Consider the following 18,598-nt stretch of genomic DNA (forward strand, 5'->3'; position numbering starts at 1 on the left):
TAATTTTTTTTTTAAGGCAAGAAAAAGAAAAACAGAACAAACCTACTGGAAAACCCTACAAACCCTGTTTCTGTCCCGGCAGCAGCATGTAGCTTTTCATCTTTACATTTATTGCATACGCTGCCCCCCACCATGTTCATTTTTCTGCTTGCTTGTTTGTAGCTAGTTTCCAGTCCCAAATGTTGGAGGTGGAGTCCACATTCCATTTATTAGTGTCACTGCAGAAGCCACACGTCTTCCTGAGCCCATTCATCATTCCTCCTCCTCTCTCTGCCTCGCGTTAAATATGCAAGGTCTCATTACAGTCGTAGCTGTCCCAGTCTGCAAAAGGATATAGAGGAAAGACGGCAGGAATACAATGTTAAGACAGTCTGCCTTGGACTCAGCATTCATTTTCCATGTAGCCCGAAAATGGTAGTAAGTTACTAACTAATTTGTGAAGGTCCCCATGGAGGTACTTCAAAAATGCTAAGATACAAAACTCTTTACCTTCAAGGAATTTCCTGGCAGGTAGCGGACATGAGAGGGAGATGAAAGGGACAGGCGGCTGACCATATACACCCGAGTGAGTTGGGGCTTCCAGAGAGTGCAAGATCTCTTCCACTGGTCTAGTGAGAGGACGTCTCATGGAGACAGTGGCTTGGTGGTGGCATTTGAACTGGGACTTGCAGGATGAATAAAGCTTTGAAAAATAGAGAAGGGGGGGGTGCGCCTGGGTGGCTCAGTCGGTTAAGTGTTTGCCTTCAGCTCAGGTCATGATTCCAGGGTCCTGGGATGGAGCCCCACATCAGGCTCCCTGCTCAGCGGGGACCCTGCTTCTCCCTCTGCCTCTGCCTGCTGCTCCCCCTGTTTGTGTGTGCACACACACTCTCTCTCTGTCAAATAAAGAAATATAATCTTAAAAAAAAAGAATAAAAGAAAAACAGAGAAAGGAAGGCAGAGGAGAAGGAATTTTAAGAGGAGGGAGGAGTACGAACAAACCCTGGAAGCAGAAGGGCCTAAATTGTGCTTGAGGATGATAAAGTTGATTTGTATATGGGGACCCACCAAACGGAGGCCACGCGAGCAGCCCTGCCCACATCACCAGGCTAAACCTAAGTCAGCCCGCACTTACGGGAAACACCTGTCAAGGAAACCTAACATACACCAAGCCCCATCCTCTGACTCAGCGTTAGCTAGCTTACCTTCCCCTAGAAAAGAAGACCTGGTACCCTTATCAGGGAATCCCCAAACTCCTAGTCAATCATGGCCTGTTTCTGAGTTGCCTCTTCCGATGCTCTCTAACACCCGCTCTCGCCCAACATCTCTTGGGAAGCGTATTCCACTGCTTGTGAGGCACTGCACTGACCCAGTCCACGGACTGTTTCCCCATGAATAAAGGACATCAAACTCGTTCCTAAGTTGTTTTTGTCTTGTCATTTGACAAGGACAGGACATCATCAAGACCAGAGGCTCCTTCATTTGAAGCACTCAGAAAACAGCAACAACGCGGATTTCCACGTCTCACCCAGAGATTCTGCAGGAATGCTCTTCCCACTTCTCTCTGGAGGACTGGCTCCTTCTCACCCTTCAACTCCCAAGTTCTACATCACTTCCTCAGAAGAGACCCTCTCTGACCACCACATCTGCAAGTGGACTCCTTCCTGCCACTGTTCTCTCTCTCTCTCAGTGTCCCTTCTTTTAAATTATAGCACGTATCATAGTTTAGAGTCATTATGTTGATATGTTTACTTGTCTGTCTCTAGCAGTTGCATCTAAAGTTTCTGATGACAGAGACCATTGCTTGGTGCCTGGAAAACAGTAGGAGCTTAATTAATATTCATTGGTTGAATGAAAGAGCCAGGGCAGCTTTATGGCTTTCATGATCCCTAGGCACTTTAGCTTTCATTGGCTCCTTCCTCCACAGAATATATGTCAAATTATGTTTTATAACTGTGTTGATATAACTATGAATATAATCCAAGCTGGAAAATACTTTTTGTTGTTCTGATTCGAAAGAAATGAAAACATTTTATGGACCCCAAAAAGCTTTGTGGGCCCTAGGCATTGTGCCTCCTGTGCCCAATAGATGAGTCAGCCCTGTGAATAGCAGAGCCTTTTCAAAGGATTATTAGGTAGCAAGGCTAGACAAATAATATGGAATATGGTTATGGAAGGTCTCGTACATCTGACTTTGAATTTTATACATTTGAACTTTATTTAATAGGTGTGATATTGTACTTTATAATAGGGAATACATATTTGGTCTTCCTCCATGTTTCTGACGCAAGGCTCCTAAAACCCTTGACATTTCCTCAGTGATGAACACGATAAAGGTATTTTTATTACTTTAATGAGGTAACTTTTAGAAAGTCCTACATATCCAAAGGATAGGGTTGGGTAGCCAGAGGAGCCAACCACAAGATTAGAAGGTTGGAACTTTCAGTCCCATCCCTACCTCCCCCAGGGAGGGGAGAGGACCAGAGATTGAGCTCATTGCCGATTGCCAATGATTTAATCAGTCATGACTATGTAATGAAGTCCCCATAAAAAATTGAAAGGATGGGGTTCAGAGAATCTATGGGTTGATGAATCAGAACACTTCCAGGTGCCAACGTCTGGCCCCAAACTCCACAAGGACTGAGATTCCTTTGTTCAGGACCTTGTACTTTATATCTCTTCATCTGGCTGTTGACTGGTATCCTTTAATATCCTTTGTAATAAACTGGTAATCTAGTGAGTAAACTGGTCTTCTGAGTTCTGTAAGCTGCTCTAGCAAATTAGTCAAATGCAAGTTGGAAGTCACGAGAACCTCATATTTGTAGCCAGTCTGTCAGAGTACAGGTGACAATTTGGACTTGCAATTGGCGTGTGACGTGGAGAGCCGTCTTGAGGGACTGAGTCCTCAACCTGTGGAGTCTAATGCTGTCTCTGAGTAGACAGTGTTAGAAATGAGTTGAATTGTAGGACACCCAGTTGGTTTTAGGGAATCCTTGGTGGTGTGGGTAAGAACTTCCCCGCCCCCTACACACACACACACACACACACACACACACACACACACACACACATTGGAATTGAGTGCAGAATCTTTCAGCAGGCAATAAAAATCATGAAAGATTCTGAGCTAAAGAATAATACGGTTTCAACCTCCCAGAGCCACTGTAAGAAAAAGCCACGGATGAACAAAGGAAGAAGACATTAATCAGGAAGATTCCAGAATGGGATCTGAACTCTGGTACTGATAATGGTGGTAGTATTGGGAGAATAAAAGCAGAGCTGGGAGAACTTGTGAACTTCTCTCACAGCCAATGAGGGAGGGTACATTCAAAGATGGCTGTGGTTCTGAGCCTAGCCTGGGAGAATGATGTGATCGTGAACAGAAACAGTGTCATCCAGAGAAGACAGACTTGGTGGGGAACATGATGGATTTGCTTTGGGACATATTTTGGGGATGGGATGCTGGCAGAACAGTCAAATGGAACTTAGCAGTCAGACAGAAATGTAGGTCTGGAACTCTGAAGCTTTACATTTTTAAACAATCTCCAGCCAACTTCAATGTTATTAAAATCATAGTATAAGAATAATGAAATCAGAAAAGAGCATTTCTAACCAACCATTCAAATACAAACTCCTCTTTGGACTGGCTGATTTGTCCTAGTCACTAGGCCAGTTAAGGGGGTCCCCCAAGTCTCCCTCTTCTTTGTTCTTCTTAGCCAAGGAAATAAAAGAAATTCTAATGAATTCTATTATAATAGAGTAAATTCAGTGAGTTCACCCTTATTCTAAGTCGACGCTAATTAAATGAGCTAACTGACCATAGATCGTTACCATTACACTTTTAATTAGTAGAGGCTTAAAAACTCCTATTTCTATAAACCTGTTAGGCAAGTATGAGGCCTGCAGCATTTCAATAGGACCCTGCCAAAGAAAAAGTTGGTTGGGAGAAGGGCAACTTCTTCACTGGAGGCTGGGCCCTATGAACAAAGCTGGACTAATGGGGCTTCATGGTCCCCGGTCTCAATGTTTGCATCCTGTGAAACAGATTCTATGGCAAGCAATTTCACCCAAGATCCCTAGCCTAAGTTATCAGGCTGGCATGAATTTTTAATGTTAGAATCAAGCAGTAGAGTAATGGCTCTCCCTCTGGGTGGGATTTGAGCAATCTGTCCCTTTCCTGCAAAGTTCTTCTGAGACCTTAACATTTTTAGATTTTACCATGAAACCAGGATGTGATATCACAGGTCTTCTTAAGCAATCTGTGCCTCTGTTACCCTATTTGTAAAGTAGAGGAAATATTGTACAGCTCATGGGATCGTGGTAAGTGTTCAGTGAGTTACTTTATACACAACACTTTATGTCTTATGGTAATTTATGTATAGGAGACTGCCTGGTTCATAGTAAATGGTCAATAAACATTAGCTTTTTAAAAAGACCTTATTTATTTATTTCAGAGAGAGAGAGAGAGAGCACGCCTGCACTTAAGCGGGGGGAAGGGCGGAGGGAGGGGGAGATAGAGAGAATCTTAATCAGGCTCCATGCTCAGAGTGGAGCCTGACTCGGGGCTCGATCCCATGACCCTGAGATCATGACCTGAGCTGAAATCAAGAGTTGGCTGCTCAACCGAGCCACCCACGCACTCCATACATGTTAGCTTTTAAATTTTGATCACAGTAGCTCTCTTCTCTTCTACTGCATTTTCCTCCTAAAGATAGAAATTGTACATATCTGCATCAAAGTCACTTAAGTGTTTGTTTGAATGCAGAGTCCTGGGCACCACCCAACACCGATGAAATAGTGGTCTCTAGGAATGGAGCCTAGAAATCTGCCTTTGAACAAATTCCCTAAGAGATTTTAGTCTCCCTGGAGTTTGAGATCCACTAGTCTGCTGGGTTTACATGAAATACAGATGACATGTCTGCCTTGGCCTCGATGTCCTGCTGCCTGGGTCAGCTATGGAATGTATTTTTCATCATCTAGAAAACCCAAGACCTGAGGTGTGCTGATTTCTCGAAGCATGGTGGAGCCTGGGTCAGGATAAGGTCAACAAAATCACTCTAAAGAATATCTGATTCCTGCTCCACCCCTCAGTCTTGTTCTAGAAATCTACCTCATGACCTGTTATGATCAATTCCCAGCCTGCAGCCGCTGGAGGGAGCCTCTCACGACCATCAGGTTTCCTAGAAGGAGGTCTGTTTAGGGAGCCTGGTGATGCTTTGAATACATCTGTCACCACATCAGTCAGGTCATATACACAACATACATGACTCCGGCTGCCGCCTGGGTGTATATCCTCTGATTCTCTGGCATGTCAGTATACGAGATGATTAATTTTGAACCACAAGCTCACTGGATGTGACATTCAAATTTGACCCCACTGGGCAACCTAACCCCACAGCAGCTATTGCGTGCCTCATATTTTAAAGATGAGAATCTTGCCACATCATCATCGCAATCACCATACAAAATAGTAAGTCCTGTTTCTATAGGATTTTATGATTGGTTATCAAAGAACTTTCACAGCCATTACCTAGCATGCCCTTACAGTGGGAGTTAGAAAAAAACAGGAGTCCTTCCCACTTCATAGCAAGTGGAATCTCAAGGAGTTTGTGTGATTTGCCTAAACTCACCTAACAGATTGGAAGCTAACAGGACTGGTGATCTCCATGCTCCGGCCCCAGCATGGGCTTGTCCTGCTAACCCACACCGCCTCCCACCGTCGTAGCCTCAAGGTAGAGAGGAGGTAAAGAGCACTAGTCCTGGGATCACACTCGGAATCCTGAGTCCATCACTCACTAGCTGTGTGACCTTGAGAAAATCTGCTTCATGGGGGTGAGATAAGGCTGAAATGTAAAACGCTGTGCTTGGCACACAGTGAACACTCTATAGTTGTTTTATGCCATATGTTTTATGTTTTATTAAAACTGTAGATATCCCTGACAGTCAGCCATGGTGGTTCTGATCAAAATGGCAATGATTTTGTCTTGTCTACTACATACCTTTTTTGAGTAATAGGACAAAATGGTTATTATATTCCATTTTTCTTTCGTTCTTCTTTTTTTTTCTCTGATAAAATAGAGAAACCTTTTGGGACTTATTCTTCAGTTTTCAAAAACTTTAGACTAACTTGTTATTATGTGATACTATGTTTGACTCAGGGAATTGGATTTTTTTCCCCCAGAGAACTGAACTTAAACTTTTATCCCAAATCCAATGAGTCCAGCTACTCTGTTTTGTTCCGTTAACTTTTTGACCAACGTTAAAAGTAAATGCTTAAGAGACACACTGGGTCAAATCAGCGGGGGGGCAATGATCAGGCAAGAAAAAGACGGTTGTTGGATGACTGTCCCTGGTATCTCTTGATTTGGTGAGTTGGTCCCTGACCAATTTCTAAACAATATCTCGAAACTCAGAATGAAATATTAAGTAAAGAAATAAATTAGGGGCGCCTGGGTGGCACAGCGGTTAAGCGTCTGCCTTCAGCTCAGGGCGTGATCCTGGAGTTATGGGATCGAGCCCCACATCAGACTCCCTGCTCTGCTGGGAGCCTGCTTCTTCCTCTCCCACTCCCCCTGCTTGTGTTCCCTCTCTCGCTGGCTGTCTCTATCTCTGTCAAATAAATAAATAAAATATTTTTTAAAAAAAAGAAATAAATTAAAAGGTCGACACTCAGCGAACCATCTGCCTTGGATGATAGAATTATCACTGTGAGTTAATTACAGTCAGAGAGGTTTTATGCCTTTTCTCACAAGCACTTCCCGCTAACAATTCTGTTCATTGCCACACCTTACACTTTTCTGTTCCACATGCAGCACCCCAAGAACGTCATTGGCCCTGCAGGGACACTGCAAAGCGAGAGAGGTGAATGAGCTACCTGTCAGGCTATGGGCCCTGGAGGTTCTGAGCACAGAACAAGCCCCCGACACAGGCCCCACCCGAGAGGATAAAGCATATTAAGGCAACAGCCTGTATTCTCTGTACTTCTAATGAGGATGGCCCTCTTCCCGCCTGCCCCTGCCCCTCCCCTGCAACTCCCCAAAGTGGCTGGAACCAGGGGAATTTGCTCATATCCAGACAAACAAAAGCATGAGACAACAGAAGACTGGGAGCATCAGAGTGGCCATCTGACATGCAGAGAAGTGACCCACGAGGGGAATGGAACCCAAGAAAATAACTCATAAGAAAACAAAATGATTCCCAGCAGCACTATTTTTAAGGAAAAAAAATATATATATAAAGAACTACACACTACACCAGTGTATGGAAGGGCCAGAAACATCCTGATGGAAACCATGATGGAAGAGCATACAGCTATTAAACAGAACAAGTTTATGGACTGCAAACACGTAGAAATGTTTATATAGAATGGTACAAAGTGGAAAGTCACAACTAACAATGTCAAAATTAATTTATAGGACTGCATTTAAGTGCTGACCATGGCTATAAAAAAACTCACAACCCCAGAGATTAGAATCTTTATGAGTTTATCCTATCTCAACTTAAACGGATCATACAACCCTATGACTGCATTTCTCTAGTAAGTTCATTTTCCCAGTCTTGTTAACTGCTCTGTACTTCCTCCAGTGGCTCGAACTTCCCAGCTCTCCAATAAGAGAATCCTGGGAGACATCTGTGACTCTTGATCTGCCTGCCCGAATTTGGCAACATGCTCCTTCTTTCCTGTGTTCCATCCACACTGGCCTCTTGGTCTTTGAATTTGCTAAGTGTTCTCCTTTCTCAAGGGTTTCCCCGTGGTCTTCCTGCTGCCTTGAGGGCCCTCGTCCCAAGGCGGTCAACTCAACCAAGGCTCGTATTTACGTACCTCTGCTATTCTCCTCACTTGTGGCTGTATATATGTCTTCCCAGCACCTAGCATGCTTTGTAATTACAAATGCATTTGCATGATTATTGGTTACAGTGTCCCCTCTCCCTAAATAGACTGTCAGCTCCATGAAGAATAATATCTGAGCTGTTCACGATTGTGTATCTATCCAGCACGACACAGCGCCTGGCCCAGATGGCTTGTCTCATAAAACTCGGCTGAATGAATGAGAAGGTTGGATGAACGGGTGAATGAATGAAATGATGTGAATGCAATGTAATAATCTTTAGGTTTTATTTTTTCCACAAAAGTAACCATGTGGTGTAGACTACTGAATAATACTTTGCTCTCATTTGAGTAGTATTTAGAGAAAAGTCGAATCACCCGGAGAAGTCAGAGAGAGCCAACATGTATATGTCAACACCGACTGTCACTCTGGCAAAGACATGACCCTATTTATCATATTGTTTGTCTTGTCTGAATATTTACAAAAATATAAGCTCAAAGGGCAGAGACGTGGTGGGAGAGGGAGGAAGGTATAAAAGACGAGTAAGCAAACGAAGGCCTAATGCTAAGGTGGAAAGTCCTTCCTCCTGCCATATGCTTTCAGTGCACTCTTGTCATCATTTCCACTCGCGCACCCTGTTCGAGCCCTCACTTCTTCAGCCCCTGTCTGCAGCAGCTTTCCACAAAGAGCTTGATGACAGCTGTGGCTGTTGGGAAAACCAAAGCCTCATTTTTCTCTCTTCAGAAGTATCTGAGGACGGTGCTACTTGCCACCACTTAACAAGCGGGATTGTAAGGCCAGCCGTGGTGAGGCTGGTGATTTCTTCTCCTACAGAGAATGCCGTAATTCCAGAATCTTATAATTCCTGCAGCCACCTCTAGGCCAACGGCAGGTGGTAACTGATGCTGACTGCACAGGATCAAGGCTGCGAGTCACCCCAAAGAACAACCAAAGCAAATCAGGAGTTGAATTCTCATCGCCTCTCTTAATGCCTTTTGAATTATCAAATTACTATTTTTTTTTGCATTATGCTATTTTATTACTAAAAGAATGACATGGTTGTGATCAATAACATAAGTACTTGAGGGGACCCTGTAAAATTAAAACAAATCCAGTAATGAAAATAGCTACCATTTTAAATACCTTGTCTCTGTTACATTTTTCATTTCTCACAATAACCCTTCTTACTAGTAAGGAAAATGAGATTCGAGATGCTAAAATAGATTCAACCTGATAGGGAGTGGGGTTGAAAGTCAGGATTCAGTCTGTTCTCAACTATGTTATTAAGTAGCTGTGTGGCCTTAAGTAAGTCACTTTACCTCTCTGGGCTTCTGTTGCCTTCCTAGAGAAAGGATGAATGAGTTAGACTTAGAGATGGTACAGGTCCCTTCTTGCTCTGAGTGCTGTTTCGTGCTGAATTGTATTGCTTTCCTTCATCAGTGATGGTTCTAGTTCTTGTTTGGGGGTTTTGTTTGTTCTTGTTTTTCTTAATCCACATAACTTTCTCATCATCTAACTCTCAGCCTGTCACTCAGGGAGTTTCCCTGACCGATCCTGCCGAAATAGCCTGTCCAGCCTCCTCCACGCTCTATTACAAATTCTAAACACCTTAGCATGGCAGACACAGTCACCATAACTTGGCCCCCATTTTCTCCTCCAGAACCCAGAAAATGACCAATAAATCTTTGTTGATTGGCTTGATGAATATATCCAGTGTGTTACAAGTTCTTCTGATTCTGCCACAGAAAACTCTAGTTCTGTGCTGTGCCATATGGCTGTTCACATGTGGCGATTTAAATTTAAATTAATTAAAATTAAAGGTTCAGTTCCTTAGTCTCACTAGCCACATTTCAAGTGCTCAAGAGCCACACGTGGGTAGTGGCTAGTGTGGACTAGTGGCGAACTGAAGACTTGCATCACTGCAGAAGTTCTATTGGACGGTGCTGGTCTGAATACCGGCCCTTCCTCTCTAACCCCACTGTGGTCCCTCACCTGGATTCTTACTCCGCCTCTTAATGGGGCTGACAACAGTCTCCCTCGCCAGTCCATCTCCACTCTGCCTCATCCGTTGAGTTCATCGCTTCATGCAACAGGTATTTAGGGAGGACCCTCTCCATGCCAAGTCCTCCCAGAAGACTGAGCAGTGCACAGGTCAGACCTAGTCCTGACTCAGTGAACTTCGAGCCTAGATACCGTGTGTGTGTCAAGCCTATGCTCAAAAACCATTGTTGGGTCCTCTTTACCAAAGCGCCTTCAAGTGTTGCCAGAGTGCTGGGCTCTGGAGGACGCAACAGAGAAAGTCCACTCTGCTTGCAGGAGGGGGCTCCCCGAAGCAACAGTTCCTGTGTGTGTGTGTGTGTGTGTGCGGCAGGAGGGCCTGGACCCCGTGAGGTGCACTTGTAACTTCTGGCCCCCGAGGTGAGTCTCAGAGGCACCCTGGAGGGTGGAGGGTCTCCTGGGGGAGGGTAGAGGGCCTCCTCGTGCACTGTGGTTTCTTCCTCCTCACCTCTCCTGCACGTTCTGTAGCCAGCGCTGTGTCCCATCGTTTTACCCCTGCTCCCTGCCCTCTCCATGCCCAGTCATGCCTCAGTGCTGTTGCACAGCCTTTCCCCCAGTGGGGTTTCCTTTCTCGTTCTTTTCACCTGATGAATTCTCATTCATCCTTCAAAGCCCACTCCAAATGTCCCTCTCTGTGAACTCCTTCCCAGCAACCCCAGGAGAGTAGGGGTTCTTTTTCCTGTGTGCCCACAGCTACCTGTTGTTAAATCTCGTACAGCACTTATTATGCTTACCCGGACCAGCTATTTATATACGCTTCCCTCCAGCCGACTAGAATTCCTCCAGAAGAAAGACTTCTTACTCATCATCCTAGCTCCAGTGCCTGAAATATAAGAAGCCCCTAATAAACGATTTGGGACAGATGATTAATGAATGAATAAATGAGTGAATAATGTATGAATATTATGAAAGTACCTGGCCCGTCTGCGGTTCTCCAGTGAGACTGCACTGATTCTAGGACTTCTAGAACTTCTATGGTCTAAATAAAAAGACCAAAACTGTCTACTTACTCTTATCAAAGAGAAAATGTTATCTTCCTTAACATTCTTATTTTGAACGTACTTTAAATGTCCCCTTTACCCTTTTTTCCCTCATAGGGTAGATTTTTTTTTTCTTTTCTGTCCCCACAAGCTTCCCTTTGTGGCTAACCAAAGCTCAAGGATCAAATGCTTCCTTTCTAAATACCATGTGTCCCAGCGCGCTCTTTCTTCTGATGGGAGATGACACTGTGTTACTTACAGGCTCCTTCTTACTTGCTGTCAAAACTGCTGTATGCAAAATACACAGCTTCTTCAATAAACATGATTACACCATGAGGTGAGTGCTTCATACGCTAACCAGAAGCAGGCCTAACATTTCTTGATTTTTCCCAAACCTTTAAAAGCATAATCAAACCAAAGAGAAAATTCATGAAATATTTCCACAGAGGTTCCCTTCCAGGTCCCCTGGGTGTGACCCTTGAGTCACCCAACCAGTCTGTTATTTCTGTGGTTCTTCAGAGGAGAGGAAAAGGTGTCCCCAGAAGCCCCTCAACAAGCCAGTTCAACACATGACATATTGATTAACCCACTCAACTACCTCATAAACTTCCTGAGATTCAAATCTGATTTTCTTGCTATGTCAGAATATTTTAAGTTAGAAGATTAATCTCCCTCACATCTGCTTCTCCAAATGACTCTGCAGACACATCACCCTGAGAAGGGAACCTGGCTGTCTTTACCAAAAGTATACAGGCCCAGCTTCTAGCTTTCCCCAGTGGTTAGAGCTCCATGCCTTTTAGTATAGGCTAGGGAAGGAAAACTAGGTTGGGATACATCTATAATCACCATTCCTTAGAATTACTTCTGTTAAATTTGCTAGTGTCAATCACACAAGAACAGTATTTCATCACTAGAAAATCCTAGTTGCTGAAATCTTTTTAGTAACTTAATCAGCAATAGTCAGACGCTGAGCCACATCCAGCCTTTGCTACATCCAAGATTTTGTTACAATCCCCAGACTTTTTAGATTATTTTCTGGTAAGTCCTGTTCTGATTTTAGAAATGACTCAATAATGTGCATAGCTGTGATCAAGTTCATATAAAAGGTGTCGGGTAGGCCTGTGTGCGTGCATGCATGTGCGTGTGATATCCTCAGGGTTCCAGTAGATACTAAACCACAACCAGGTGAGGGAGTTTTTGTTAAAAAACAAAGGCTTGCCAAAAGCTCAGGACTTCCCAACTTTTGATGTGTCTTCTTTTATGACTCCATACTAACTATATGTGTGGCTCACATGACAGCAAGCGTGAAATGATTTCATAAACAACCCTGGGCTGTTGCCCTTCAGATGAGTATTTGATGGCTGTGGCTGTCTTAGTCTGTTGGAATTGCTATAACAGCATACCATAGACTGGATGGTTTATAAACAACAGAAATGTATTTTTTATAGTTTTGGAGGCTGGGAGCCCAAGACTGGGGTGCCAGCATGGTCGGGTCCTCTTCTGGGTTGCAGACTTCTCCTCACGTGGTGGAAAAAGCAGAGAGAGGAAGCAAGCTCTCTCATGACTCTCAACGGTTCCATCCTCGTGACCCCATCTCATTCCAATTACCTCCCAAAGGCCTCATCTCCTAATATGATGACATGGAACGGTAGGGTTTCAACATAGGAATTTTGGTAGGGGGAAGGAGAGAACATTCAGTCTGTAACAACAGTTGGCTACTCAATAGCCATTTCATACAAAGTCCACTTCCAATATGGAAGCCAGTAACCCTTCCAGCTGTATCACTGACCACACAGGCCTGTGACCCTATCCTGACCCATGATACTAAGGGGAAATTTGTTAGGGGGCGTATTTTTGGAAAAGTTTTCCTCCCTATTTAAAAAAAAAGGAGGGAACTCAAGCTTTCTCCTTGTCTTTCTTTGGATGTTGTAGTGTGAAGACAAAGAATAACAGATAAGTCGATCTGGAATCCTGATAACTTGTTACTGTATTCATCATGCTGAAAAAATAGACACCTCCTTGTTTAAGCCAGTAGTTAGTTAGATAATCTGATGACTCCACTGGACTACGGTGTTACAAAGACTGTTCTATGGCACGTGGCAGGGAATCCATATTCAGCCGCAGTTTACTCTTCCCTTCACCAGCAAAAGGTGTTTATTATTCTTTTCCTCATTACACAGAAGGCCAAAGAAAAAATATAAGGAACAGGGCACCAAGACATAAAAAACATTTAGTGCTGGGTTTGGAAAAACATAGGAGCATCAGCAAATAAGCTGGCAAATCAACAAATCGCCAGTATTCTGCCATGCATTAGAAAGAATCAAATTCTCCTTTGCAACCGAGAAAGGTTGTATATAAAGGGAAGATTGGATAAGAGCATAAACAAAGACTGAAGACTCTGGAGATGGAAGGGTCCAGAAGCAAGAAGGCAATAACTCAGGGGAGACCAGAGTAGGACACTAGTGTAGACTAAGAAGAGGATCAATGAAATCCAGAAAAAGAGAAACTTTAAGTCTATGTCAGACCACTGTCTTCTCTTGACTAAGCTCTATGTGTTTCAGTAATTTTCAACTAAGTTTCTGCTTTTCCTATAAAGACCCAAGTAAAGTGTCCCTCAACATACTGCTATAGATAGATACCAGATACATGTGGGTCTGCTTTGATTCTTGAAATAAATACTCTGGTGCTCTTTTTTTTTTTATTTTTTTTATTTTTATTTTTTTTATTTTATTATTTTTTTTAATGATTTTTTATTATATTATGTTAGTCACCATACAGTACATCCCCGGTTTCCGATGTAAGGCTCGATGATTCATTAGTTGTGTATAACACCCTACTCTGGTGCTCTTTTATCAGATTTTTCTATCAAGGTGAACGTCTTTCTGGTGGTATTATAATTTAGATATTTATTAAGCACTTGTGTTAGCTGGTGGTATGATAGCCACCTCCAGAGATGATTAAACAGGCACAGCCAAGGAAAGGAAGATGGCGCCCCATCTGTCCACTGACAACACTGGCAGCCCCGAGAGAGAGGTCCAGGCATGGGGCAATCTGTCACATCCCAGCTATGGGTGTCCCCTGGCACTTTTAACAGGAACCAAGGTATTACACCAGTCAGCTGACTCCTAAGAATGGGACTTCTCAACCTGAGGCAACTAGAACTAAACCATTTCTCCAGAAAAGAAAGAATGGATTCCTTGATATGGCCTATGCCCTTCCTCACATTTACATACCAGTTTCTTTAGAAAGGGAACCTTGAGTTCCTAACAGGAAACTGATCCTAATGCTTCATAAAAAATCATGTGAAAAAAACAAACAAAAGAACAACTCTCAGAACTATAAATGAATGTGTATGAATGTCCTCAGACACTGAAGCCCATGTGAAATACAGCTGATTCAGCCCATCAGGGGATAGTGAGTCTTCCCACAAGGCCCAGCTTGCTTTAGAGTTAAAGATGGAACTAGAAATTCTAATTCATATCATCTGATTCTGATCAAGGGCAGAGTCTTTCAGCCATTCTGTCAGCATTCAAAGACTATCGTATTATTCCCTCGATAGCACACAAACCCTCCATAAGTCGCAGAGTCCCAGTGGGGATGTAAGTGTTCGCCTCTGGTGAAAATGGGAATTTCCATGGAAAATATGACACAAACACTACCTTTTAGATCTCAAATGAATCAGGTTTTATACCAGAAAGACTTTTCCCGTTAAAACTGTACTTTGGGGAAGTGGTTTTCAAAGGGCCTGTGGGCTTCCTGATGGTCCCCTCGGGCCTTCCTGGGGCCCCATAACCTGTTCTGTTCAAGTTTAAAATGGGGAACAATGCAGAACAATGGGAAAACTATGGGCTGTGGAGTCAGTTCTATTTTGAAATTTGGAGCCTGCTGCTTCCCCATCGAATGACAGTAGACCAGTTAACTAATTTCTCTGAGTACCTACTGTAGGGGATTGATGTGAGACAATACATGTAATGTACCTAAGAAAGCACAAAGGATCATCGTGTTAAAGCAGACTCATAAAAATAAAGACCTTACCCAGTACCAAGCTTTGCTAATAGCTTCAGGGAAGGAAGCAATCACAAAGTTCAGGTTAAGCAGCCAGTGGTCCGGGACTAGTGCAGCCCCCCAGGCCTTTCATGCCACAGCAAGATACTCTCTTGCCCAGATTCATGGAAAACCTTTGAGCCACATATGTGGCCACGTCACCTACACATCAAGTTTCTTCACATTCTATTCAGGTAGTCACGTAATGTATTTCACCGTTTCCCAGGACCCATGCCCAATACATCCATGGATTCCAAGTTTGCTACAGATGAGCAGGCCAGGCAGGCCGGGTACCTCCTTCCACAAGCATTTCACAGATAAGAACCCTACACAGCAAATATCATTAGCGTGTTTGCATGAAGATTTGATTGTTCCTTCCTTCTGTCCTTCCCATAGGCTTCCCCCGGTAAAGGGAGAGGATGGGTTGATTGCAGGCTTATTGCTAAACATTTCCTGCCCAGTACCTAGCCCAGACAGGGACGTGACAGGTAGTAGCTTTTACCACATTATATAAAATAATAACTATAACATGACTATGCCTATCCTTCCATTTCTGCCTGACTTTCCAGGACTTGCATAATTCAGCCTCTCTATTTCCTGCCTCTACTCATCTAGGCCTCCTTTCCCTAACTGGTACAATTCTCATCTCTGCCTTTTCTCCTCTTTTTTTTTTTTTTTAAGATTTTATTTATTTATTTGACAGACAGTGAGAGAGCACAAGCAGGAGGAGGGGCAGAGAGAGGGAGAAGCAGACTCCCCGCTGAGCACGGAGCCCAGTATGGGGCTGGATCCCAGGACCCTGGGATCATGACCTGAACCAAAGGCAGACGCTTAACTGACTGAGCCACCCAGACGTCCCTGCCTTTTCTCCTCTTCTTCTATTCCACTGTTCTACCCATCTCTCAAGGACACTCCTGTGCCCCTCCCTCCTGGAAAACCTGCACACCCACTCTGCCCTCTGGTTTCACCCTTTCTGCCATCTATAATCCGTGTTCTAGCACCCAACCTGGAGCATCTTATATCATACTGCTTCTCACTGGTGCGTGTGTGACAGTGTTCTTTCTCCAAATAGATTATAAATCCCATTAGAGCTGAGAACTCTGACTAACTTCATCTGAGTCACTCATACCAGGAAGCAGCCCTTGATCTCCCTCCTCAGAAGACATGGTCCCCCCCGGTATTGACCTCAACAGCACCCCACTTACCACGTTACGATGTTACCATAACTTCTTATAATTTCTGATTTCATTGTTGCCTCTCTTCATGAGCCACAAGCTCCAGGAAGACAGGGTCATGCCTCTCTTGCTCACTCTTTCTTTTTTTTTTCCTGCTCTTGCTCACTCTTATTTCTCCAGTGCTTGACACAATACCTGCCAAGGAGTAGATAATTAATACATATTTCTTGAAGAAATCAATTTTCCCGCAGTATAACGGGTGGAGCAAGGAAGCCTGTGAGACACTGAACATACTGAGCATCTAGTCTGGGTACTCAGGATGCACAGACGAACAGGACTTCAGTCACCTGATCTCTGGACTGCGCAGGTTTGAGTGAACTTCTTTACTACCATTATCTGTGGTGTCCAGATATGTACAAACAGCTATGCAGCCATAATCAAAACCGGATCCCACCCATGAAGCCCGGTGAGCTAATGGATGAAAGGAGAAAACCAAAGGCATGTATTTCTTTTTTTTTTTTTTAAAGATTTTATTTATTCATTTGACAGAGAGACAGCCAGCGAGAGAGGGAACACAAGCAGGGGGAGTGGGAGAGGAAGAAGCAGGCTCATAGTGGAGAGCCTGATGTGGGACTCGATCCCATAACGCCAGGATCACGCCCTGAGCCGAAGGCAGACGCTTAACGACTGCGCTACCCAGGCGCCCCCAAAAGGCATGTATTTCTGAAGGGGTATGAGTGGTTTCCGGAAGACTTCCTGCTCCTGCTGGCCCTTCTTCCGCCCCAAATGGCCTTTATATTTACTACTGACCCCAATTCATGTGAAAACATTATGGCAATCCTTAAACTGAGCTTTAATTAGTAGCTAGTAGATCTCTCTCCTGCCCTTCATCTCCCCGTTCCTTGTGGGCAGTACTACACCTGTGTAGGCATATGCTAGGACACTTTCTGGAAACTTATTTTTGGAATGGCACAATCTGAACAGCATTCCAACTTGTTCATAACAGATTTTGGCCACCAGCATAAAAAATTCAAAGCTACATGCTAATTCACTACCATGCTCAAAGCAGATTATAATATATATTTAATTTTATCCATCTTAATATCACCCTATATAATGAAAGACATCACATTGTCATCTCTTTTCTTAAGTCAGTGCACCTCTCATGGATTTAAGGCAAGGTCAGTCCATTCCCCAATTTTCTGAAAAAGAAGGGAAACAGTGAATTTGGTGCTTATTAGTTGTATCTTATAAATGTTAAAGAGAAACTCTGGTAGACCAATCTTGGAACTCCTTCTGGGAAGAGGGGTTGGAATTACGGAAGGGAGGCAGCCATTCATATATGATATTTTCTCAAGCTGGTGATTTTCTTTCTTCCTTCCCTCCCCTCTCCCCTTCCTTCCTCCCTTCCTTCCTTCCTTCCTTCCTTCCTTCCTTCCTTCCTTCTTCCCTTTCTTGGCCAAATGATTATGCAGTGCAGCTCAAGATGAGAAAGCTTCTTCCATTCAGGCTTTCACCTATTGGGGCTACCTTCCTGGTGCCCAACCTAAACTTGTCTGCAATGGACACCAACATCACCAGCAGCCTTTATCCACACACCAAAAAGACCGATTCTCTCAAAAACAACCTGCTGACTGCTATTTTTTCATCATTACATCTTCCCCCCCACTAATGCTCCTCTCTTTTTCTTTCCTCCTGGAAGGTCACTCCATATCCTTTGGTACTCTCTTCAAAGACCTTCTCCATGCTCCGTCCTCCTCTGTGGTCATGTGTTTAGGAATGAATTCTCTGCTCTCCCACTAAACGGGAGCTCTTTGAAGGCAGGCTCTGTGTCTCATTTGCCTTAACATTCCCACTGCCTTTAAAGGGCCTGGAACCTGGTGAGTGTTGAGTAAATGTTTGGATTTAATGAATACATTGAATCAACATTGAATCAAAGAACAAACACTTAGTGTCTGGGAGATACACTAAGAAGTGAGTTTAATGATCCATATTTTAGCACTTCATTCATCTGTGACAGAGAAATAAGTGGCAAGAAATCTTCTAGACAACAACATCATGCCCTGTGAAGCCAGGGTTGACGGAGAGGCAGTAACAGTAAATGACAATAGAAGTTTCGACTGCGCCTTATGTAGTCTCTGAGGACAGTTGGACAACACCGATCTAAAGAGAAACTTGAAGGAAAAAACGGACAAAAGAATCTCTTCAACTGCTTTCAATTAAGCCAAATAACCCCCTTCCCATTTATCAGAAGTCACATTTTTTCCCTCTTTCTACACCATTTAGAACTCTGACCAATGATCCCAGATGGTTCTGCTTTCCCAAATAGATTTTAGTACCATCTCCAATGCATTAATTTGGATTGAAGATGAAAACAAAAAGAACTGCAATTGCTTGAGAGGTCTCTTCCTCCCTCCCTTCTCCCCAACTGCTCCTAGGAGGTCTGAGGCCCAGAAGCCCACCTGGACGGGCCTGACAGAGGTAGCCCCAGGAATGCAAACAACATTCAGAAAACAGAACCTCAGAGTTTTAG

General features: G+C 43.7%; 1 protein-coding gene across 3 annotated transcripts in view; it reads right to left on the bottom strand.

The window, feature by feature from the left end:
* Window position 1: 1 nt before the first annotated feature.
* TSEN15 (tRNA splicing endonuclease subunit 15) overlaps window positions 2-18,598 on the bottom strand; it is a 63,242-nt gene continuing 44,645 nt past the window's right edge. Inside the window, exons 4-6 of one of the 3 annotated variants that reach the window (XR_005836386.1) lie at window positions 16,096-16,260; window positions 10,601-10,689; window positions 264-321 (exon numbers count right to left, since the gene is read on the bottom strand). Coding sequence is in view for 1 of the 3 variants with exons in the window: in XM_040636290.1 (XP_040492224.1) it covers window positions 16,197-16,260 (64 nt within the window). In the remaining 2 variants the exon portion in view is untranslated. Of the gene's footprint in view, window positions 322-10,600; window positions 10,690-15,666; window positions 16,261-18,598 lie in introns of those variants that run through there. The other 2 variants (XR_005836385.1, XM_040636290.1) reach the window with 2 other exon arrangements.

The sequence above is a fragment of the Ursus maritimus genome, unplaced genomic scaffold (assembly GCF_017311325.1).
Source record: "Ursus maritimus isolate PB19 unplaced genomic scaffold, ASM1731132v1 scaffold_2, whole genome shotgun sequence".
Classification (NCBI taxonomy): domain Eukaryota; kingdom Metazoa; phylum Chordata; class Mammalia; order Carnivora; family Ursidae; genus Ursus; species Ursus maritimus.